General features: G+C 40.8%; 1 protein-coding gene across 1 annotated transcript in view; it reads left to right on the forward strand.

Moving 5' to 3' along the window:
- The window catches only part of LOC116848842, a 137985-nt gene extending 111979 nt beyond the window's left edge, over window positions 1-26006 (forward strand). The window contains exons 4-22 of the mRNA XM_032825365.1: window positions 2-2260; window positions 5067-5344; window positions 6780-7127; window positions 7205-7528; window positions 8888-9244; window positions 9383-9695; window positions 9787-10403; window positions 11303-11677; window positions 11754-14441; window positions 14899-15182; window positions 15389-15962; window positions 16085-16369; window positions 17158-17401; window positions 17492-17835; window positions 18787-19078; window positions 19284-19601; window positions 19931-20211; window positions 22010-22417; window positions 23913-26006. Coding sequence (XP_032681256.1) covers window positions 2-2260; window positions 5067-5344; window positions 6780-7127; window positions 7205-7528; window positions 8888-9244; window positions 9383-9695; window positions 9787-10403; window positions 11303-11677; window positions 11754-14441; window positions 14899-15182; window positions 15389-15962; window positions 16085-16369; window positions 17158-17401; window positions 17492-17835; window positions 18787-19078; window positions 19284-19601; window positions 19931-20211; window positions 22010-22417; window positions 23913-23948 — 10625 coding nt within the window. The 3' untranslated portion in view covers window positions 23949-26006. The remainder of the gene's footprint in view (window position 1; window positions 2261-5066; window positions 5345-6779; window positions 7128-7204; window positions 7529-8887; window positions 9245-9382; window positions 9696-9786; window positions 10404-11302; window positions 11678-11753; window positions 14442-14898; window positions 15183-15388; window positions 15963-16084; window positions 16370-17157; window positions 17402-17491; window positions 17836-18786; window positions 19079-19283; window positions 19602-19930; window positions 20212-22009; window positions 22418-23912) is intronic.
- The last annotated feature ends 367 nt before the right edge of the window (window positions 26007-26373 follow it).

Genomic DNA, 26373 nt, shown 5'->3' on the forward strand with positions numbered 1-26373 from the left:
GTTGAATGTTATATTCAAACTAGTGGAAACATCGCCATTGCAGGTGATTTCCACGACGAATCGGTGCAATATGGAAGTACGAACGCCGAAAGCGAAAGAGACGACATCGTGGACGCATGGTCCGCGAACGAGGATGATGTAAGTGTCGGGAGGTTCGACACAGAAGACGACGAGGTGTCGTTGGAAAAGGCGCCACGGAAACGCGTGAGAATTCGAGTACCCGTGGTGCGCAGCAGAAGCGCTAGGCAACACAAGCTCACAGTCGTCAGGCGCAGACCCTTGACGTCCCGCACCGAGAGTCCCGAATACACGTCTACCGCGCATGCACCGCGGAGAATCGTGGTGACGCGTGTCAGGAGTTTGGGATTGAGCAAATCGTCCTATCCGATTAACAATCTAAACTCGGCAGGCTTCCAGCCCACTGGTGGAAAGCACAAAGTCACCATCACCAGGCGTAGGAAGCTCCAGCCTACGCCGATCTTACCAACGTCATCCAAGAGCAAGGTCAGAGTCACCCGGAAGAAACTGGTTGCAGTGCGACCGATACTACCGACGCCAACTTTCGCTATCATTACTACCGGATTCTTCACCGCGCCTTCCTCCGAATATTCGGACGAGGAATATTCGGAAGAAGTGGCGAGCGAAGAACAGAACGAGGAAAAGATTGTGAAAGAGGAAGATTATATCGTATCGACGCCTGGTCTTGAAGAAACACCCAATGTCATTGACAACAAACCGCACGACAATACGAATCTAGCGCCGCTGGAAATTAGCTCAACAATCTCCAAAGAAAATACGTTAGAGGAGCCAATAATTATTACCGACAATTTCTTCTTCCCTCCATCTTCTGAGGAGGGAGACGACGAATACGAAGATGATTACAACGATACGACTACCACGACTGAAAGTGTTGACGAAGTAACGCTTTTAGAGAAGGACCAGGAACATTCCACAACCGAGGCGATTTCTCCTAAGGAGGAAGATAATATCGTGTCCAATAAGAGCGAAATTGAAATGCAAATTGAAGATGATAATGTCATAACAACAACGCCAATCAATCAAATTGCATTGGAAAAACCACCGGAAGAACCGGAAGAAGCAGTGAAAACGAGTCAAGAATCCGATGATACACTAATGAATATATTAACCTCTGTCGATTCTTCTTTGGAAGAAGAGACCACCACTACGGAGTCATCCACTGAGCCCAATTTATCAGATAAGGATATGCCGATCACCACAATCATTCCTATTGAAGAAATCAACGACGATAAAGCCACGGTGAAAGAATATACGACTGTCGCCAATCTCGAAGAGCCGACCACTCTGACGGACGATCTCGTGACATTAAGCGTGCTCGACAAATCCTCCGAGTCGACGGAGCTCCCCGACGAAGAGAACGCCACGATACCTAATACAACGGAATCTCACATCTTCTCTGTGACTGAGGCGACGAGACCGAAGGTAGAAGTTCAAAGTGAAGAATCACCCGTAATTCCCGTGGATTCCGTGGAGCGCAAGATGCCGGCGGATGTGAGCAACGAAGGTCCCGAAGAGATACCGACGGTGCGACCCATACAACCGGCCGTCAAACTCGACTTTAGCTCGACCCAGATTCCCGAAACAGTCCTCCTATCCAACGACACGATCGCGCCGAGCTTTGACAGCGTGATTCCGCTCAAGACCGCGAAATTGTCGACACTCGAGACCGCGAAATTGTCTACACGCGAGCCCGACACGTCGAATTATCGGCACGACGACTCGATTGTACCGAGCGTGATACCTCTCGGCGCGAGTTACAGTCGCGACGCCAAATCACCGATTCCCGAAAGCACCTCCGTTATTGAGACCACCCCCGCGACGAAGGTCACCAGCAAGATCGCGTCGCCCACACCGGAGGAAATCGAGGCTGGACTAGCGGATGACCTTTACCTGTCACTGTCCCGCCTCGATTTCCCCGAGATCTTGCCGTCCAAGCCAGCCACGGTCGATTCGGGAGCCGAGTACACGCCGGACCTCGCACTCGAGCCTAGCACGAGCGTCTACTACACCGAGACGGTAGTGACGTCGACGCGATTAAGGACATACACGTACGTGGTGACGCAACTTAACGGACTGGAGACTAAAGTGACATCGTCGACGACCGTACGACCGAGAGTGACGACACTTACGCTGACGGTGCCCGTCACGGTGACTGTCACTCCTACCGTGGAGTCGTCAGCCAGCTTCGTATCGTCTGTGTATAATCCAGTACCCGTTGCCGGTGAGTAGCCCTTTTGCCCATCTGAGACCTCTCTCGCGATCGCACCGTGCACGGAAGACGTGTGGACACGCGGAACTTTCAATTCATACCCGTGTGAGTGCACGCAGAGAATTCTTGTCGAAGCTATAAACGTTCATTAACCAAAAAAGAACCATAGTAGCCTTGCACGACTGGGGTGTACTTATAATGTAGAGAAAAATGTAAAGATAGTATGAAAAATTTAGAGAGCAAGAATGAAACTAAGCAAAAATCGTTTTTTTCAACAAGTATTTCAAAAGCATTGAAAGAATCCAGCACAAATTATTAAAAGATGTTTTAAAGATGTCTAAAAAGCATTTAAAAAAATAAGATGTCTTTTGGACGATTTTAAGGTATTTTTTTAGTAGATTGTGTTGTCTGGAGAATATAAACAAGAAATTCCCACATTAAATTACATCTTTTGTACATGTTATGTATTGCTTTAATGCTAAACGAGGAAAAATTTAATTGAATTAACCTAACAATGAATAAACTAAACACATTTTGATTGAAGAAAATATAATTTCTGATTCTTAGAATTGATTTATAAGAACCAAAAATTCTGTTTCCTTCAATTAAAAATCAATTCAATAAACTTGTTGGGGTGCAACAATTCCTTTAAAAGTTATGACAAGTAACATAATGCGAACGACATGGTTACAATTGATCATTATTATCCAGAAGCACGATAAATATTCCATCTTTCTCCAATAAACGCGCATACACAGTGTAATATACGTTATAAAATTATTACTAGCCGAAATAAAATTTTTCTTATATCAGAAATAACGAACAATCGAAGCTATAGAGTTAAAAATACATATATCCCTGTAGAACACTTTTTCTTTCTAATATTCTTTTACTTTCTAATATTTTCTGACATGTATGGTAAATTTATATACCATCAGATTACGGAATATATTTGAAAATATTTATTGTCATATATATGAATTTTGATTTCAATATGAGTGTATCCCAATCGCGCAATACAAGACTTGTGAATCATACTATTAGTATGCTATGTTAAACAATTTTCTGTGTGTAAACATCTCGCGTGGATACGCAGCAATTTGAAATAATAACTACTGTCAGACGAAATCCACGATTTTGACGAGAAAAGAGAAGCGAAAGCAGCGATGAACGAATGAACGAAAGACGCCGTTTCGTCAACGTCGACTGTGCACACGGTGATCGCCATGTAACATAATCCTTAGACTAATATACTATTTTATTTCGCTACAAAGACCTCCTGATTCTCGATTGCGCGAATTCGGTTCGAGACGTACGAGACGGACTATCGGGACTACTGTGTAAATGCTCTGTCAAATACTGTGTTAATTGGCTTTTGGTATTCTAAATTGTTTTCTGTATATTACGACTCTGTATGAAATGTACATATTGTATATGACCAGATGTGACGCTGTACATATTTAAATTTGCGTCTCTCTCTACTCTATAGGATATATACATATGAAAGTATTAATTTCGCCGTATGTTATTTACGTATACAGGATGTCCCAGATCATCTTCACAATCCCTTGTGAAGAGCGGATTGAGATGAACACAGGAGTCTAATATTATTTTGCGATATTCGCATTAAATCTCAAGATATTAATTTAAAAAAATTGATGAATAATCACGCGCGATATGGTAGATGAGCTGCAGTGGCGTCGTCTGCCGTTGTATACTTACACATTAAGTCAAATCGAACAAAAAGTCATCTATCATTTTGCAAATAATCATATAGATTTTCAGATATTAATTAAAGAAATTTTTGCATTGTGGTACACAATCTTGACAATTTTCTTTGATTAATATCTGAAAATCTATGTTGTCATTTGCTAAATGGTAGAGAACTTTTTTGTTTAGTTGGACTTAATGTAAAAGTATACAGCGGTAGACGGCGCCATTGCAGCTCATCTACCATATCGCGCACGATCATTTACCAATCTTTTTTTAATCAATATCTTGACTATTATTGCGAATATCGCAAAATGATATAGGACTTTTGCATTCATCTCAATCCGCTCTACGTTCTCACGAGAGATTGTGAAGGTGATCTGGGACACCCTGTATACATAATTTGATCTCTTCTCTGTAAAAATTTATCGTATTTGCAATTGTATAATCTGAATATATGATTTCTTTCTTTGGTCCTATATATATATTAATGTAGACACTTGATCGTCTGTGCAACACTGATGATAGGTAAGTTTCTGTGTTACGATCTCGATTGAGTTGCATATTTGCGCGTAATTCTGTCCCGGAGGTCGCGCGACCTTCAACCCGCCGAGTCTCGTTGGAGAGAACATCAGTACCTTATTTATTTATTTAATACGCGTGTCCCGATAACGATATATCTATTTATCGTACAGGTACTGATTATTGAACTAATAATAAAAAGTACAATTAGTGTATTTACATATTAGTATTTACATATTAGTGTATTCTTCACTGAAATGCTTTTAACTGGTTCAGTTATAAATATGGCATTGCATTCAGTAAAATTTCGCTGAAAGAATCAATCAATAGTAGTTATTGTCCGATTGTTGATGCAGTTTGCAAACGCATACATAAGATCAGTGAATACTCACTGCTTATCAATGAAATACTTCTTTTACTGATTCACTTTGTGAGAGTTGCGATAATTCTATGGTTAAATTAAAATATGTTTAAACACGAGTATCATTGAAATATCTACGAGTTAATTGCAGTATCGTACAGTAATTCTGGGACATCGCGTACAAAATATATTCTATGACGTTACTTTATATAATTATAACAACAGGAGAGTACGAGGCGAAGGATGAAGAAGAGGGACGCAGGTTCAACTTAGCGACCCGCGTAATGTCAAACGGCGTGGAAGTGATCGTCGCCGGGCCGACTCCGGCTCTACGATGGGAGAACTCGAATCCTCAACCTACCCTCACCTTGTCGGACGCAGTGGTCATGCTCCTCCCGCAGGATAAGCCGAACGAGTTTGTCACGAAGACTTGCACAACAACTTTCACGTATCTTAGCACGATCACCAAGGATGGAACGACTACCGTCTCCACGGAGCAGCAGGTGTTTACGCAAACACACGTCTACACTTTTCCAACATCAAACGCCACGAGATCTTACGTGCTTGCCACTAAAATATATTGATATTAATTATTAATAATGATATTAGTAATTCATAATTAGAGACATAGTCTAATTGTATTTAATGGCATCTTATAATTCGAAGACGAGCATGCCAACTTTTATCGCGTGAACAACGATCACGGAAGCGTATTTAAAAGAATCTAATCAAGTGCATAGAGTCCGCAATTGTCTGAGTGTGCCATTTATTTCCTCATTATAAGCGCGTTTATCATATTGATCCAAATTTCAATTGAAATGTTTGCGAAAGGTTTCATCGGACAAATTTTTTATTAATATAATTTTTCCTATTTAATAGGAAACTGCATCTAAATATTGGCTTTAATAACACAGGCCGACATCAATTTTGATTCCTAGACTGTTGTAACTGATCCTGAAAATTCTTGGTACGCTGAAATCAAATGCGCTGTCAAAAATATTCCATCAGGTTTCCAAGATTCTAATTTAATTATGTCAAAAAAGACATTTTTATCATTTTTAAACATAAATAAGTGAAACAAAAAGTGATTTGGCGAACATATTTAAATTTAGAACGAAAAAATATATTAAAATCATTTTTTACATTCAATAAATATAATAAATACTGCATACATATCAGCTAAACATTTTGTAACCTTTAACTCTTTGCAGTACGACGGTACACTGGTATACTGCAATACACATTTTATATACATTTTAGTAACTGTGTATATGTGATTCGATACTATTTCGATAAAACTTCAATAAATAAATAAGTATAATTTTAGATATTTTATTTTGTTATATAAATGAACATTTTAAACGTTTCGGGAAGTATAGCTACCAACGTGCGTTAAAGGATACAAAAAGTTTATATAGGTCTATAAAAGTTTATATAGTCTACAAAAGTTATAGGTAATAAAATTATATAGATAATAAAATTATAGATTATGAAGTCTATATAGTCTCTAAGTTTATATAGTCTATAAAAGTTTATAGGTATATGAAGTATTTGGTTTCTAATTTATTAAATATAACTATCGATTTTAGTAGAGTTTTCCATACTAAACTCAAACTTGTTGGCTAAATTATCTCTACTTCTCGATTTAAACTTATTCTAATATAAAAATGACAAAAAATGTTCTTGGCATTTTTAAGTTAGAATATTTTGAAAATATAACGTATGATAGCGCAGTTTGGGCAACGGATTTGGTTTTAGGATGCCAGAAAGCTTCGGGATCACCTGTATAGATTTAGAGTTTACAGCAAAATTCAAAATTTCCTGGCCTGGCCTGTACCTACGTACTTGATTGTTAACTGAATATTTAAAAGCCTTTGTGATCCGAATTATTTAAAAGATATAGCTCGTTATCGATAATAAACATTTTTTTTCTCCCAGGTGGTGGCAAACACAGCGACGGAGGAGCGGCACAGGAAGCCCGGCTCCGAGACGGCAGCCGTGACCCTGGAGGCGTCACCGACTCTGCGCACCGAAGTATTCAAAACTACCTACACGTATTTGACTTTGAACACCGACCACCCGGACGCGAATGACGCGTTAGAAAGTAGCACGAAAGTCATAACAAACACGGTTACCGCACCGCAACATTACCTAGACATGATTCTCGAGCCGTCAGAAGCCCCGCGACCGGAAACCAATACGTATCTCAGCACCAGAGTGTTAGAGAAGACGTTTATGGAAGAAGGTCGGACAAAAGTGGAGACGGTCAGCGACACGATCACTCAGGTTAGCCCGCTTCTACTCATTACGTACTCCGCTGCAATATTACATGCATTTTTCCTCATTTGTTATTATTTCTCTAGTTAATAGTGACAGAATCGGCACCTCCGCCGCGACCGACCAGCGTCACGACCACTTTGACCGCCTTGGATAATACCGACGGCAGCATGACGGATATCACGAAGACGTATTTCATCACGTACACCTACTTCAACACATTTTTGGAGAAAGGCAGCACGGTGGTGCGCACGAACGTGGCCACGTCGACCGACGTGGTGCTGGAGAAAGTGCCGGTACGGAAAACAACCACGAGGACGGCGCCGATTAATCCTACGCCGGAACCTATACAGATCTTCGCCACAAAAACGTACCTCACCACCTTCACGTACTTCACGACATTACTGCAGGTAATCGCAGGGACTTTCGACTACACGTTAATCGCGCGCTACGTGCGCACGCAGAGAATTTTCCTCGATTATATAAACATCCATTAGCCGAAGAAATATCACAATAGAAATCCTCGTCTAACCAGGATATATTTATAATATAGAAAAAATTTTAAGAAAGTATGGGAAATTCAGAGAGCAAAAATATAACCGTATGTAGAAGCGTGGAACTTTTTCGCAACGCATGTGAGAAAATTCTATATTGAATTACATCTTTCGTATGTCTCATATATTGCTTTAATAGTAGAAAGAAAAAAGTTTGAATTAACCTGACAAACCACACAAAGATGATTGAAAAAACAGAATTTTTTATTTATAAAAATGAATTAGTTCACCAGAAATTCTTCCTTCAGCCATTAATCAATTCAACAAATTTATTTGTGTAAACAGTTCCTTTGCAAATGATAAGAATCAATGGAACACAATCAGCACTGTTACAACTGTCCATCATTGTTCAGAAGTGTGACATATATTCTATCTTTATTATTGTTATTATTTTAGTGTTTAAAGACGAATATTTGAATTTTCAATATACAGTAATATATACATACGTATTGAATAGATTTATATTCTGTACGTTAAAAATCTAAATGTTTATATTCAAAAAGCAAAATAATAAGAACGTCTGAAGTTAGATACTATTGTTATTAGTGTCCAAACATTAATACTTTGATCTTAATATCTTGAAAATTCATGTAGTTGTTTGCCAAATGTTAGAGAATTTATTCATTAAGTTTAACGAGTTTTATCTGCACACGAGAGAACACGCGTTGCGCTGGACATGTATATTTGTTTAAAAATTCTCATTTAACTTTTTATTATAAAATTATTGTAATTGAATGTTTTTATCGTATACCAAGTAGATTGTAAAATTTACTATTAATATAATAATTTATATTACAATTTCATTAAGTTCAGTTTTACATAAAGATTGTAAAAAGAAATATAACTCTAATTTTTACTACAATATATTTTCTCCGTATAAATCTGGCTTTAGTATGAGCAGATCCCAGTTGCACCATACAAAAGTCTTGTAAGTAAAGGGAGATAAGAGCTAGTTGGTTAACGGGGTAATTTGAAATAAACCGGTTATTTCTACCTTCTAATAAGCTACAAAATTAAGCAAACAAGATTTTTAAATATGTCAAAAATAGTTTTGAAACCCCTGCTTGCTCGATTCTGAAATCTATTAAAGAACAGTAAAAATAATCGATTTTTCCAGTAGCCAAATAGCCCTGGTTTATGTTATTAATACGCTGTATTATTCAATGAAAATTGTCTGTCTGCATGTTTGAAAATTTCTTCCTATTCTCTCGTTAGGCTGGTCCAGACGGCGAAACGTCGACGACCGTGACGTCTCGCTCGCATATCGTTGAAAACGTTGTGACGGAATCGATTGCGCCGAGTCTGTTGGACGCCGGTTACATGAATGCTCTGCTGACGACGGCGCACCACTCCGACCCGGTGAAGAACGTCGTCACGGGCTCGACGATCATCTTTTTCGACGAGGAGGACCAGATCGACCCGACCACGACCACGAATATGCCGGAAGCGACTTCTTTCCCGGAAATCAAGAAAGACGAGAAGACTTCCGCGAGCACGACGGCTACAACGTCGACGAACACGTCGTCGGCGAGCGGGGCTTTCAACGTGAAACCGGCGGATTTGACCAAGCAGGCATGTCTTCTTTATGTTACTTCTCGAACGGAACGTTGAGGCTTCTCGTGTTAAGGCTTCGTGTTTCTAATGGAGTACATCCAATTGTACGTATTGTCTCGTGCAAATGCTCACATTTCATAGAACTTTTTCGTACAGGACAATAATAGCGCTGCGCTATCGAGCGACGAGGCGCAAAACAAACGGCCCAGTTCTCAGGCCGGGAGCGATCTCCAAGTCGGCAATCTCCTCGGTCTCGGTTCGCTGGGAATTAACAGCTTGTCCGCCCTAGGACCGGTGATCACGGCGATGGCGGGATTGCTGCAAGGGAAGACCGCCACAGCTACTCGTCGAAACGATACCGCGCCTCTCGCGGAGACCCAAGAGGTCACCACACAGAGAGCGCCGATTTACATACCGGTTGCGGAATTCGCTGACGGTGACATCGAGACTGCCGAAAGTCAAAATATAGGTAACTCTTTCTTTTTCTCCCGAGATCGTCGTTAAGTTTTCAATGCGTTTTTTTTCGTTTCCGACTTTCTAAAAGTGTTTTATTCCTTTAGCCGCTCATCTAGTGAATCTCAATCACAATTACATTGCCGAAACGCGTCACAAAGTGACCAGCAGCCTTGCCGATGGCATACCGATCTCTCCCGGCGAGGTGATCACCGCGAACAGCGATGTCATTATAGGCAAGCCCGGCAAAATGGCGCCGAGACCACCACAAACATATTTGAAGGACGGCATGAAACCTCCTCCTTTACCCGTGCCGAATATTCCGGTACATCCTGTGCTGGAGGTCCTCGAAAACGATCCCGAAGACGTGCAAGCTCAACCGACCATCCAAGGCCCGCAGATACAGATCTTGCCAGCGCATCAGGTTTATGAGGAACATCTGAAGGTGCCGGTTTCCATTCCTCTGGACGCAAATAACCCGACAGCTAAGCAACCCCAGAAGTTGCATCCTGTTCAATCGTCACCTCCTAAAAGAATGGGATCGAAGCAGGATATACTGGCGAACGACCCCTTGCTGAAGCCACCCGACAGACCGAACGTGGAGCAATACGCGAATCCTAATCTGAGCCATAAGATTCCAGAATGGAATTCAGAAAAATACAGAAGACCTTGGAGCGCCAAAGATCCCTTGACACCACCTCCGTCACCAACGATATACGATGAAGTGAGTTTCTTTTTATATATATTTTTTGTACATTCAAAAAGATAAAAATATGTGCATTTAAAGAATAAAAAAGTAAAAATATGTACATTTAAAAAGCATAAAAGTAAAAAAATATATAAAAGATTTATTCAATTTTAAAGAATTAATAACATTGGTCTACAAAAAAAACTTTTCTCACTTGGATCATATTGTATGTATTATATCTATATAGTATATAGTGTATTAATATATTTTATTAGTATATTTTAGTATATTTTTCTAATAATGTGATTTTTAACTTTCAAGAAAATTTATTTTCTTTATATATATTATAATTTATTTTCTTTATATATATACAGACATGGCTTATTTATAATAATTTAAAATGTAGCTAGTAACTTTTTGCTGTATTTAACTTGTACTTTCTTTAAAAACAAAAGAATTTTTATCAGATCTTGTATCTAATTGGAGGAAAATTATTAAACTTAAGAAATAGATAAATATATTATTCAAGTGGAGGAACTTTTTATGGAAAATACTTAATACTGGTAATAATTTGTTATAAAAAAAATTTTGAATTGAATTGCGAATTGCGTGAAATGTCTTATATACAATATATTAAAGTTCAGATGACTGTCATAAAAAAAGAAAAGTAGGTAATGGAAAAATTCTGAATTCATTTTCGGATTTCACTTATAAAAATACATAAGAAACACATTAAAAATTCCACATGACAAATTGCTTATTGACTAGTGTAATTTTTACAGATAAAACGGACAATATCGATTCAAGATTTTTTAAACATCTAACGAGAACTTTCTATTTTCTTTTTATACAAATTTCTTGCAAGAATTTAATGATAGTAAATGTTTTGCATCAACCTAATAAATATGAACATATATTACGATATTTTTTTGAAGATTCACTCAGAGAAACCGATCGAGAAACCTCGTCCGACTATATTGCCGTCCGAAGAACAGAAACGACCATTATGGGCGCAGAAAGATCCTCTGCTGCCGGATACTTCTATCGTCATCCAGACTTCAGAGTCAAAACCAATTCCAACTCGACCAATAGTTCATCAAGTCCCGCACGTCATCGACAGATCCACGGGACAGCCTCTGTTAGTCAATATCCAACCTAGCCAAGTAGCTAACGTCGTAATTCCTCAAGGAGGCACGCAAGCACTGATTTTTGGGGACACCAGCGAACCTCACATAAGCGGACAATATTTCGACGACCCTTCGCCCTATCCGGAACCTGAAGTTGGGCCAAGTTTCGTCGGTATACAAAAGGTAGGCACGATACCAGCATCTGTACCTTCAAATATAAAAGTAACACGAATTCTATTTGGTACGTATATCCATTTAGGTCCAAAACTTGCCTCAATACTCAAGCGAGAAAGATCCAGCTGACTACATGGTACCTCCCTCGCCACCTCCATCGTCACCTATTAGCTTCAAGCCTGCTTCATCAAAACCAGGCTTATCTGGTCGTCCACACGCCATTCCATTGTCACCCGTACGGGATTACGGAAGGCCACAGGAAACTCCAGAGACTCCTCTATTACGACCCGATAAAAGACCGTCGGAAGTGCATCTGATCAAACGTCCTGACGAGTCTGGAAGCTCCAGCCAAGGCCACGTTCACACCGAGATTCTCGTGCATCACAAACCGGAGACAGTCAACATTCGGCCGCAATCTGCTTCACACCCACCTATTCATTCTCACGTGCATTCGGCTCATCAGCCGCCGGTGCGCGGCCATTTCTCGAAAGGCCAAAACCCGCTGGAGCCAGCTCCACCGAGGCGCACGGAAGTCTCCTCGAGCGAAGTTCCGCATCGGTATATATTCCTTGGCAAGCCGGATTCTGGTAACGAGATAACATTAGGCACTAGTTGGAAATCCGACAAGAAGCCGGTTAGATTCGCACTGAACAACCGACCAAGACCGCGACCCATACTGAGACCGACGTCTGACCGTCCTCTGGACAGACATGTCTTTGTGGAACGACCCACTGGATATCCACCAGCCCGAAAACCAACGTACTCTGGACCACAGAGACTCCCGGCGAAGACACAAAACACTTTTCCCTTAGCACATCGGCCGCCGATGAATCCTCACTCTCATCAAGAACCTACTAGGATGCCGCCTAAACTGTTCACCCTTCAAGTCGACCATCAGGAAAGACCTCCCCATATTTATTCAGAGAACGCAGGTGTGAATAACTTCGCAACACCGCATTCTCCAATCGAACAGAACAATCGTATTCCCCCGACTGGAACGATAGAATATCACAACCCTTCGTATCCAAAACCAACGTCGGAAGACAACAAGAACCCTCAGGTAGCCGCAAAACCGCAGCAGATTCCAAAAGACCAACCTGATAAATGGCAGACTCATACGCAGACACAGCAGTCGTTACCGGATTCCGCCATTGATGCTTCGGAATATGTCAATTATCAGAATTATTACAATAAACAAGGCAACAAAAGCCAAGAGGTCGATAATCAAAATAAAAAGGACGTGTCGAATCCTTTGTATTCTCATAGCATCAATCAGACTCTGAATTCACAATCTCCGTATGGAACAGTAGTTTCCATTAATACGGTGGTAGGTAAGCCGTTGGAAGTTGCACAAGAACAAAGTGTGACTTTCGGATATAATGGTAAGCCGATATTGCCAGGATCACACGGTGCTGATCTCTATAGCACGAGGCCCTATGAATTGCCTGTGGTGCAGGGCAAGCCTTTTGGTGTTTACAACGGTCATGTAGACCCGGCCGTTCCTTATGGCTACAAACAAAAGGAAGGCAAGCCTGATTATGAAATCGTTCACGGTATACCCGCTCCTCATCACGAGTATACGTCAACGTTGATCCGAAAGCCGCAAGACGGCCAACTCACGACAGCAAGTTCGCCGAAGCGTGATGATACTATCGATCTAAAGCCACCCGCAATTATACCTCAGTTCGGCGCTGAAGTGGACAGACCGGGAAGACCGTATCTTAGACCGGTCCGACCTGATTCGAGACCTGTTCTGTATCACAAATCGGAAATATTGACGAAACCGCCGATTAAATTGGAAGTCAGACCTGATTATGTCGTAAAACGTCCAGGAGACGTCAAGCCGAACATCGCAGAGACTTTCGTCAATCAGACATTGGATCACGAACAGAAGACGAGTCACGATCTCCAAAACTGGAACGTGGGTATGGTATTTCCAGACATCATAAAGTCTCCACAGAAAATACCAGCTGGACATGATTCCCATATTGCTCAGACCAGCGTGAAACCAACTGAGTATAAGAACAGTACCGCACCTCGTCCGACGTCAATTGGAAATAATCGACCAGTCCTCGTCGTTCGTCCAGAGCATGGAACGTACACGAGAGTGCATCCAGAGTATCCTCATATCTTAACGAAGCCGAAACCTCAAGTGCCAGGGCCGGTGATTGTCTCAAGCGGCACACCGGGTATGGACGCACACGGTCGTCCAGGCATCAAGTTTTCCATGCCGGTTGAGGCAACGGGTGAAGAAGTAGACAGCAAGACGCAGACTGAGAGACCCCCCAGCATGTTGGTTACGAAGAACAATCTGTCGCACAACAAAAAGAACGACGAGGCTCTGGACACGGCGTATCAAACCAGCTTTGCCTCCTCAGAGTCGCAGAACAAGAAGGACGAGCTTAAGACGAGGCCAATTAATATTAAGGAAATGAACGTTCCTTCTAGGAACATGATGCCACCACCCTTGAACGTTGGGTCAAATCAGGCCAACAAAGACGAGCAAGAGGGTCTCAAACCTCCACCACCGCCGTCAAGCGATGTAGTCGGATTGTCGCCACCACCGGTGGATATCACCACTACTCATGTGCCGATAGAAGATCGATTCGTTTTAGTGACGACCGAGGAGACGACCGGCCTGAAGCCGCCGAAGTATGTGCCTCTGAAAGAGTCGATCACCACGGTCGCGCCTCCTCCACCCAGCACGAGTATGGTGCCACCCAGTCCGAGACCGTCGCTCACGAAACCGTTCCTCGTGGAACTGCTGTCGCAGGTGAGACTTTGAAGATATCAAGGTTTTCTAAAGTTCATGAATAATTTGAGTATAAAATATTGATTTTTAATACGAGAGCAACGTGGACAGTTTGGTAAGATTTAGGATTATAAATTATATCTGAAGTTTCAGTTCTTTGAAGCTTTGCAAATTCCAAAACTTTGAGGCATAAGTTTGAGTAACAATATTTCGAAGTGTAAATTTTCGTACGTCTGAATATTTTTCCTTTCGCAAATTCGAAAGTAGGAGTGTTGAATCTTTAATAAAGATATTTAAATTAATAAAGATACTGATATTAATTTCACCGAATCTTACAAAATTAGTTTTATTAGGAATTTTAATATTTTAAATCTTTAAGTAGAGTTTGAAGAATCGATTCAAACTTCAACGTCGAATTACACCAAAGTTCCCATTGTATCGAATAGCGCTATTTTTATCAAGATTCATTTCACTTTAGGACATGGTACCACCGCCGATATTGACAACGTCTCGGCCGCTCGAGATCGCTACCGTGAGACCAGCTGTCGCGGTTTCTGGCTCTATACAGATAGCCACAGCGGTCGCAACGTCTCATATTCCAGTGGTGCAAGACATTGAATCCAAGATACCGATTATTCACGGAACTGTCGACCTCCCAGTCGTGGTCGACGTGCCCGAAATTCTCAGACCTGTGGAAACACGAATGACTGAACACGTCAGCATCTACACCGTGCGGCCTTTCGACACAAAGCCAGTGTCCAGGTATACTGACTGTTACTTCTCGAAGTCTAGACCTTTATCACTCGTATAAACGCACTGATACTCTTAGGGTCGATTTTTCAATTGCTATTTAAACTTGGTCTTGAGTTTAAGTTGGCTTTTAACAATATATTTAATGTATTTGAACACAGTTTAAATTACTGTTGAAAAATCGGCTCTTAATGACGAAAGCACTACTTGTGTTTCAGGATCTCCATTCAGACGACATCGACATCGCCGATAAATATGGTAATACCAACGAAACTGCGAACACCTCAAGTAGATCACATTCAGCCGAGCAGATCGTCGACGATCCATCATGACGTCAATCCTACGAGGACGTATATGATGGACATTCCTCCGAACCCTGTCAAACGGCCAGAGCACCCGATATTCTTAGAATCCAGTTACGAGAGCGTCCCACCGTCCACCATAAAAATGGAACCTACCGAATCATTAACATCCATCGCGGAAACGAATCAGAAGAAGCAACAACATTCGACTGTATCGAAAGTAGACATGACCAAGACGCAAAAACCACAAACGACCCAATACAGTGCTGCGGCGAACAAAACGATGAGCCAAGAGCAGCCTATAATCGTTACCAGAGTTGATAGTTCGATCACCAAAGTGACCAGCACGGTGTTGCCGATGCCAGACAATAAGGCGACCTCCAAGACTACCGATTCGACCATTCAGTTTACAAACAATGTCATGAAAACTACAAACAGCGCTGTTGCCGCAGACGGGTCTAACGCCACTGTACGAACGAAGCCTAAAGAGGTAATCCTGTCATTTCGATGTTGTCAATTACGTTCCTGGAAGCTTACTAGTTCTCTTCCATTTCTATCTATCACTTTTTCCACTTCTCCTTATTAACTTATCAATTAATATTCGCAAACTAGGTGACGCGATTCGTGACGTCGACGGTGACAAGGACGAAGACGTCAGTGTTGGGTTCGCCGCCGACAACAAGAACTCTTCTGCTCACGCATACGATCACCACCACGACAGTAGAAACGGTGACCGAGACGCTGCTGCGTCCGACAAGCGTCGTTTCTACGGTGACTTCGACGATCTTGCAATCGATCGTCACCAGGATTCCGTCATCATATGACAACGCAGAGGACAATGACTCTATATTCGTCGTGATGAGCGACCAAAAACCACCAGCGCCTGGCGCGGAAGAGGTGCGAATTCATAAAATGCTAGAGTTGGGAAGTAACGCGTTACTTGTAAGTCCCGGTCTACAATAAGTAACTTAAGCATTAAAAATTGACCAATCACAGTCAAGTGTGAGGAGAATAATCAACTGTGATTGGCCAGTTCTTAAGATTTAAGACAAATCCCAGCTATTGTAGACCAGGACTGACGTCGTTACCGTCGTTACTTTCTTTCTATTTTTTCATTACTAAAGTAACATAGACACGCGTCATTTAGATCGTGCTATTGATATGAACTATAATACGTAATATTAACAAACATAAGATCAAAAAATATAAAAAAAGCTAACATTTATTGCTATCGTCTTTCCTCTTCCTTTTCTCCTTCCTTCTTCAATTTCCACTTGCTCTTTTCCACTCTCTCTCCATCTCGAATCTTTATCTATAATCTCTATCTTTGATTTACTTCCACCACCTTCATTTCTGCACTGCCTCCATTCCTGCATCTCTTGAAATATTTATAGTATTCAAAAAATACATTACATATATATCTCCATATTTAATTCAAAAGAAGTTGTTTATATTTTTTGCATAAACGATCATCTAGAATATTTTTTTCCCAAATGAAAGTCATTATTTTTAACAATTTATTCTCTATTCGACCTCCGAACATTTGGAGTAACGAACTATTGAGACCATGAGACAGAGACATTTTTTATTTACTAATATCTCTTATTTTTATCTTCGGGAAAAAACCCAAAATAATTACAAGAAATGCATTTGACATAAATGAATACGTTCCATTTGGATTTCAGGTGGAGGCTGAATACGGAGAAGAGGTCTCTCGCGATGAACAAGATCCAGCTGGTAACGAAGTGCATAGAGTGCTCGCGGGTGGAGTTTTAGGCGCCCCAGTGGTACCCCTTGCACCCGTTGCTAATCAGTGTACACCAGAATGTAAATCGTCCAAGTCCGAGATATGCGCCGAAGTAGGGACCGAGATGAGATGCGTGTGTCGGCCAGGATTCGCGAGGATGTTCCCAGATCGCCCTTGCAAGCGTAAGTTTCTGGATACGCAGTCACGCCTGAAGTCTTTTAGATAACTGGAAAATTAATTGCTCTGAGCGTTAACGTGAAACAAATTTCTAGCGACTTACACGTATACTCTACGCGTCGGTTTGGACCGCATCGGCCATGAGTCCGTGGCGTACGACACTGCTCTGAACGACTCCACCTCGACAATGTATAAACGCTTGGCGGTTCCAACGAAGGACGCATTGGACAGAACTCTGATGCAGAGCGATCTGCGGGACGTGTACAGAGGACTGAAGATCGCCGGATTCACCTCCGATCCCACGAAAGTCGAGTTCCACGTACAGCTCAGTGATAACGCCAACGAGACCAGACTCAAGGAGATCCTGAGGAAATATTTAGTCGGCAGCAATTACAGTTTAGGCGGCACGGAGGTGTACGCCTCGAAGAACCTCGACCTGGTAAGTTAACGAATAAATCAGTATAGCTCCACAAGGAGGAAAGTTTAAATATTTAATCATATACAAAAAAATTGATGCAATAAAAACCTATGGACAGATATTGGAGAGTGGGATTGGATGGCACTTTTCTAGAATTTTGAAGTTACAACTTCTCAGACAACTAACTGTTGTATTTGATTGTACAAACTTGACAGAGACTCCTATATTTTTATATCCTTAACGATCCTATGAACCGCGTATTTTCTTCTAAAATAACCGAAATATGAACATGCTGCAACGTGATCATCTTATCTTAAAATCAAGTTGACTATAAATTCAAAATAAAGAAGACCAAGTATAAAATATATTCTGATTAATAGTTCCGGAATTTTTGCGAGAGGTCTCTATAGCTCTCTGTCGGCCCTTAAACACTCGATCGACTTTATCTTGTCCGTCCATGTGTTCAATTTCAATCATTTTATAAATAAAAATCACTTTCATTATTTAAAACAGTATGTCATACATTTGCAAAAAATTTCATTTTAACTAATAACACGTCACTTAGTAACTAAGTGACTAAGTTTATTCACTTACAATATTAATACAATATTTCGAGACGTTCAAAAATATATATTTGACTGCTCTTAAATCATTTTTTATATTTTTTAATTATAATTATTTTTCTGATTTTTATGAAATGGGAAAAATATTTATATTCTAGAAAAAAATATTTTATAATTTCGTTTCCATTGTCTTATGATAAATATATAAACAAAGCACATAGCCAACTAGTCTCCCTTATTGTATTGCGAATGAAAAAAACAATCAATATTTCATCATAATTGCGATTGAACAGTAAATTACTAAGAGCTCACTTGTACAAAATGAGTTTAGTAATTTGCCTATGTGTACAGATATATACAGATTACCAAAGATTTATTTATCGACATCTCATTCTCAAATTTCATCTAGATCGAAGCGGTTGATTTCGACGAGTGCGCTTCCAAGGAGGGCGGTCCATATCACGACTGTTCGCCTCACGCGGCATGCTTCAACTTACGAGGATCATACCAGTGTTCTTGCAGAGAAGGTTGGGCTGATTTGTCGGAAAATCCGGCATATCCTGGAAGAATGTGCTCGCAAGCACCCTTGGGATGCGCCGGCTGCAACAACAAGGGTCATTGCGTCACCAACTCCTTCGGTCAGGAGGTGTGCGAGTGCTTCCCCTGGCACAGCGGTCAACGTTGCCAGGTTAATCTCAAAGGTGAGAATAGCATCGTGAAGCAGGACGCTTTTGCGATTGAATCGTAATGGAGAATTCAAATGACATAAAGAGCAAGAATCCCAGAAACACTTTCAAACAAAGAAAAATATTGAAGACTCTGCTGGTAAACGAGCAGTAAGAATGAAAGACTAATAAGAGCCGTTGCTTGACTTGATCTTTTCCAAACGTTTTCATTTTTTGACAGTCCTGCTGATAGCTCTGGTGACAGCCGGAGCGATCCTACTAGGCCTTTTGGCAGTTTGTATGGGAATGGCGTGCTTCCGCCATCCGGGACGCGACCGAAAGACCGGCGACAGACGAGCAATGATCCCCGGGACCGGCGGCGACACCAGCAGCGAAGGTAGCGTCACTGACTTGGCGATACCGCATCATGTACCGCACGTGTTGCCGCCGCCGCCGCAGATGATAGCACCGTTGCCGCCGACAAATAAGAGACCGATTCGCAAGATCAGTGGGAAACCTCGTCATCCGCCGAGAAAAGCCACCATGATACCAGCTGCTGGTAAGTACTCTCACTTTCTTCTTCCACTGTGCGAGCGACACTCTCCTCTTATAACTCGAATAAGATTTAATGATTCAACGTGATACGTGGTAGAAACACAAAGTTTTAAACAATGCTAGTAAAAACTAAGCACTGATTTTGGTGCGTCAAACAAATAATAGAAGTAGACCAAAAAGTTTTTTTACTATGTACTATATTTGATCGTATATTTTTACTATGTACTATATTTACTATGTTTACTATGTACTATATGTACTATGTTTACTATTTGAAAAAAATTTCTCACAAATGAATCCACTCAATTTCCCGTAAACCTGACGTGCCCACAGCGATACCAATGAACGACGATCAACGCGATCGCTCGTTGACAGTGATGATACCACGAGCAAAGTACCGATCGGCACCGCAGTCACCGCAAAATTACAAAGGCGGCATGAGCACCTTCGCCGCTGAGGAGCACAAGCTCATCAGTTACCTCGACAATGGCACGCATTCTCCGGCAAACAGAAAGCAGAGTATATGCAGCGCGAAGGACTGCAAGGAAGCCGATCTGCAGGGTGCGCGGAGCCCGGTGACGCCCACGGGCGCTCTCGTGAGCGCCGGTTTTCAGGTATGGCTCGCTCTTTGTCGCTTGTCGAAGAAATAATGACTAGGACTCCCAAGTATTCGAATATCTGGCTATCCGGATATTCCAAATCGGTTCCGATCCAAGAACTCAAAACCGAATTATTCGGATACAAATTCAGGCAAATTAAGGGGAGAACTCCATGTAAATGAACCGAAAAATAGGCAGTCTTTAGGAATTAAAAACAAAAAAGCTATTCGATGAATCTTTTTGAAACTTTTAGTATATTTAAATGCACACTTAAAGAACTAGAAAATTTTTGGTTTGAGCAATAGTAATGGATATTTTGATGGTTAATGAAGGTCGATGTCGGAGACCTCATTTTTGCCAAGGTAAACTTGCGTACACTCTAGCGGTCTCAATTTTAATTTTACAACAAAAATCCTATAAGATTTTTTTTTTTATAAAAACCACATGAAATGAATCTAAATTTATTTAAAAAAAAATGGAAATTTAGTGAAAATAAACGACTTCGAAAGAAAAGGTTCGAATTTTACGGAAAATTTTCATTTTAATTGTTTGAGAAATGTTGTTTAAATAAATAAATATTAATAACATTTAGGTTCATTCTATTACAAAAGTAATAATGTACATGCACGGATAAGCACAACGCAATTGGTTGAATAGTTTTTGAGCTATGATGTACGCAAAAAATATACGCAAGTTGCAAAAAGTAATTCTGAAAAGATTCTAAAGTTGACAAAGCAAATAAATAACAGTTTTTGAAAACTCACGGTTCTTTTCGACTATTCTGCAATTCCACCTCCATACAATAGCCCTCCGTTTCTTCGAAAAATTGGTTTTTTACAATTTTTTTCTGTTTATGAGCTATTCGAGTCTCTTTTTTGCTGTTACGAGCTTGGCGCTCCTGTCTGTTCAATCGCTTACTGTCCTATAAATCGACGTAAATTTTGCACATTGCTGGCCAATTTTAAGTTTTAAAACATCCATCATTTTTAGCATTGCAGAATAGCCTTCATTAAATATGCTAGCAGCAATATAAGCAGCTATTTCTATTATTTAAGTGCCAGCATGTAAGTGTTTGGGAGCTAGTTGCCAGATCATTGCATTCAGACTCTCATTAGCATTCTATGTATGCCCTCCCAAGTACCTCTCGGCCACTGAGAAACGTTAAAGTCTATTGTGCAAGAGGGATTAAGTCGAGAAACGGGAGGGGTCCGGCCAAGACGCGCCGGGCGACTCTTATAGTTGCGCGCGGCGCAGATGTAAGTGTCCGTAGTACCATTAATACTTCGAAATGGGTTCTAAAACTTTAGGATTATATTCTCCACATAACAAGGATTCGATTGAAGTAAAAAAAAATCGATTTTTTTGACCAGTTACATGAAGTTCTCCCCTTAAGAAGAGATTCAAATTCAGAACTGAGATTAACTGAGATTAAAACCGAATTCGGACCCAAATTTGGATTTAAATTAAAAAAAAAACAGATAAAAACTTATCAATTTAATAACAAAATTGTTTAAAATAAATCAAATAAATAAAACAATCGCCTTAGGTTAAGTCGTTAAACTGCAATGAGAAAATATCGATTTAATGATCGTTAAATACTCGAAGGATTGTTAAAATTTCAAATCCTGTTACGAAACTTAGATCCAAAATTGATGTTTCAACTGTTTGGTATTTTGGAAAATTTGAATCCTCCCAGATAATTGAAAGCATGCCACTTATTCTCTGCGAATAATTGGATCAGATTCGAATGAATCTTGAAGTTTTGATATTGATCAATGAGACTAATCTGATAGGAAACTATCATTATCGGCAGGTGTCGGCGACAGTAACCCGTACAGTAGACGCGGAGTCCACTTTAGCGCGATCCTGCGGAGAGACGACTGTGGAAGCAGCGACGAAGGTACTGAGAGGTGGAGATCTTCAAGTCGACTTCGACTCGACTTTGGCTCGATCGTGCGGCGAAACGACCATTCAAGCTCCGACGAAACTGCTGAGACTGGATTTGGGTGAGGCTGGTTCAACTTTGGCGAGATCCTGCGGCGAAACGACGATTCAGCCACCAACGAAAGTCGCCGCCGCGCGCAGAAACAGTGTCAAAGATACCAGAGACAATAGAGACACCAGGGATAGTGCCAGCGAAGGCCACACCATGGCCGAGCGGGATTTAGGCAGCACATTGAGACTTCCGGCGCAACATCCGCCACTGTATAGTCCGGACAGGGTAAGAAAACTTGCTCTCTAAACTCTAAGAGTGGAATTTCACTCAAAACTAGTGTAATGTGATAATATTTCCACTCAAAACTATAGTAAAAGCTATAGTTATAGCAAAGCTATTGCTGCCAATCGGAATCACAAGAGTGATTGTTTCATTCAAGCTTAAAGTGGATTTTAACTTTATTCGAGCGAATGTTTCAGCCGACATCGATTAAAGTCAATGTGTTTCTATAATGGTGAAGCACATCAGATTTATGACTTGTTTACGCAAGCCATAACTGTTAACTTATACCGTAATTCGTAAGAAATTGACCAGCCACAGTCAATTATTCTTGCATAATTCGACTGTTAATCAATTTCTTACGGATTACAGCATAAGTTAACAGTTATAGTCTGCATAAAGCCATTAGAGTGCTAAATAAATAAAGAAGCGACATTGAAAATAGGTGCGATATATCGAAAAGCCGTCGTCTTATTTCTCGCTATTCGATAAATCTAGCCAGTGGGATTTAGTTCTTGGCTCTATTGAAAGAAAATATATAACCGACAAAAGTCTAGGCAGGTTAGAACAGAATAAAAATTTACATAAATAAAAGTATTTACGGCATAATTAATATAAATGAAAATAATTATGTCATAATAAATAAAAATACTTATCATAATTAACCTTTAGATTGCCGGGAAAGCCGTTTTTGTGACTCTGTACAAATCTCGAAATTCTACACCATGTGTATATTACTTGTATAGACAAATTTTTGAGAAAATAAAACCACTTTTTTAGTAAAAAAATGCCAGCAACAAAGGTTAATAGCTACTTGCTTATATATATCACTTAGGTTTACATTTGATTATACCAAGCTGCAGCAAATATTCTTCTGTAATGTTAACTACGAGTCTAATAATCTACTGTATCATTAACTTTTACTCGTTCACCAGGATAAAAAACAATATAGCATTGAATTACATGAATCAATTAGCCAATTAGACAATTTCCCTCAATGTCACTTCTCTATTTATCTAGGAATCTAATCAGATTCACTCTTTAATTCGAGTGAAATTATTCATTCGACGTTTCGGAATCAGGAATTCGACTCTATATGAGTGAAAAATCACTCGAACTCGAGTCGATGTGTGGTAATTTTATTTTTCTCGATTAAAATTTCATTCCAAGAAAGTACTCTCTAAATTTCTTAGAGCGACTTATAGAGCTAACTGAAACTCTTGGAGTAGAATCTCACTCAAAACTAGTGTAGAGTGGCAATATTTACTTCAATTTTGAGTGAAGATATTCACTCAACGATTCAAAATCAAGAATTCTACTCTGTATGAGTAAAAAATCACTCGATTTCGAGTGAGTCAATGATAATTCTATATATATTTTTCGAGTGAAGTTTTACTTCAAGAAATTTCAAGAAAGTAGACCAAATATTTTTTTAGATATTGATTGAGTTGTAAGGCGCGACTGCAAGGTTGGGATTGTTATTGATTAATATTTGTTGCAGACCAGCGATCGGGAATCCAACTTCGATTCGCTCTAGACGCTCAAACGAGAACGAGTCACGACGTATGAGAAGATTAATCACGGACGGAGCCGCTGGACGGTATCCTCCGTGGACTTCTAAATTATTACCCGTCGAAATTTGCAATTATACGACAAAAAAGGAACGAAAGACTGACATTCGCGTCGTCTATGCTTATTTATTGAACGTGGTCGCGCCATGCTTTTTTCGCTTTTACTTCTTCGGCACTGTCACGAAACTTTGTCGTACAATTATTGATGAGCAATAATTTCGCGTCGCTTGGTGCCGGGAATCGTTAATCTCACCGACGCTCCTCTTCTCATTCGTGGAACTCTCCGAAATTCAAAACTGTCGCCTCACAGATTAATAATATCCTGCGCGTAACTTCGTTTCGGGGCGAAGGATAAGCGCGCGTGACTCAACTCCGTGCCAAAATACAACCAATGAAATAGGGAAGGCTCCTCGAAGAGAGAGAAGCTCTTTCTCGTCTTCCTGTACGATATTACGATCGTCGCAACTTTACCATGCGCTTGCACGCGTGGTGCAACAGTGTCATAAATTGTGAATGGCGTCAAGTTGTCGCGCGAGCAGCACGACGAGGAAGCTCGGTGCTCGCATCGGTCGCAAGAAGAGAATATTTTTTATTATTGTTGTTATTGTTTGTTTATTTAGTCTATTCGCCGACGAGTCACGTCATGTTGCCCGGCTTCGTTGCGAGGCTCCATTTTTCACGGAGCGATCTGACTCGCAATCGAGATCGACAGGGAGTGTCGTTTCAGCGTTTGCCGAATATGGATCGCTTATGGCACGCTAGTGTTGAATATTCCCGTTCACTCTAACCCTTTCACAAAAAAATATCGTCTAATTACGTGTTTCGAATTCCTGAAAATATCAGATTTCGTAAAAAATAACAGTGACGAAAATTTGCCTCAACGGTTCGACTTGGAAATCAACAGACTTATTAATAATAAATGAATTAAGTAACCAGGAGAACGGAAAAGATGAAGAAATCGCGCGTTCCGACAAGCTGCATTCCTTTGAGAGAGAATCTCGCTCTCTTTCCGGTCCATTCGTAGGAACTGGGACGAAGCCGGAGCAACGTTGCTGTTTGTCAGACTCAAAGAAAGGGCAAACGAGACGCGTTAAGCGAGCGGTTAAGCGAGCGGGACGCGCACGGTGTATGTATTTACGGTTAGCTCAGTTAGGTAGCGTAAGCAGAAGCGCAACGAGGGGCAGGTGTGTACATGCGTCAAGATTCTTTCGTGAGTCTACGTTCAACCAAAAGATCGTTCCGCCCGCGCGGGATAAATTAAGTTCTGCCGACTTAAGAGACGACGAAAACGACGATGCTCGTATACCTCTAAAGCTACGTTACTAACCTTGTTCTCCTCACTTTGTCCAAATGAACCCTTTCCTTTCCTTTATACATACCCTATATATACATATATATATACATAGATATATATATAAATATAGAAACATTATCCTGTTGTAAATACTCTCTCTCTCTCTCTTTCTCTCTTTCTTTCTGTCCTCCGCAATCTTTTCCATGTAATACTATTGTAATTTTGTATACTTAGCGCATGTGTATACTTATATACGTACTTTTAATAAAAGTCAATAATGTAACGGCATGTCTTAAAAAAACGTACCTGCTCGTCATACTCAAGAAACTTTAACTTAACATGAAAGTACTCAAACTGACTTAATTAACGACGAATTTTGTTACGAATTCCTGGGTTTCTTCAACCTTATCTCGTTACAACGAGGATCTTGTAATATGAGTTGACGTCATCATCGAGGACAAGCTTGGAAAGTAAATCGGTCCGAGGGAGAGAGGCACGCGCCGGGAGAATCGGAGAAATATGTAGGAAGGATCGCGCGATGTCGACAATTAGATGCAGTGCGAGTGACATGTCATAAGTAGAGCCACTACTTGCTACGATAGGCATTCATCGATATAAGTTACTAAAACGTCTTCATTAAGACCTTATGTAAGAGTCTCCCGCAGATAATATATATATATATACTAATTATTTATTCTTATAATAAATCCTTAACGCTGTAAAAACACAAGTTTTCATGTCTCAATCAATGTCCCCGCACTCCAACTTGTACTGATCGACAGCGTGACACGTCCCTCCCCCCTCCAGGGATGCTGTAAAATCGCAAACAACTGCTTGATTAATTTCTGGATCGGCGAGTCGATTGTCTCGCAAATTCGATTATGCTGAACATTTATGGAGGCAATTTCGACCGCAGCCCTTTACGGCACTCCTCTCGTCGCCGAGGAGAAAAAGCGACGACGTGCGCCGGACCGCGTTTCACGATTCGTCGCGGCCCGCGACTAAAACACGAGCCTAATCCACAAAACAAACCGATTCTCTGGAGTTCCATTCGACGGAGGGGCCCGACCCCCCCCCCCCCCCCCCCCCCCCCCCCC

Source organism: Odontomachus brunneus, unplaced genomic scaffold (assembly GCF_010583005.1).
Source record: "Odontomachus brunneus isolate Ranch 3 - 2012 unplaced genomic scaffold, Obru_v1 Obru_scaffold_101, whole genome shotgun sequence".
NCBI classification, from domain to species: domain Eukaryota; kingdom Metazoa; phylum Arthropoda; class Insecta; order Hymenoptera; family Formicidae; genus Odontomachus; species Odontomachus brunneus.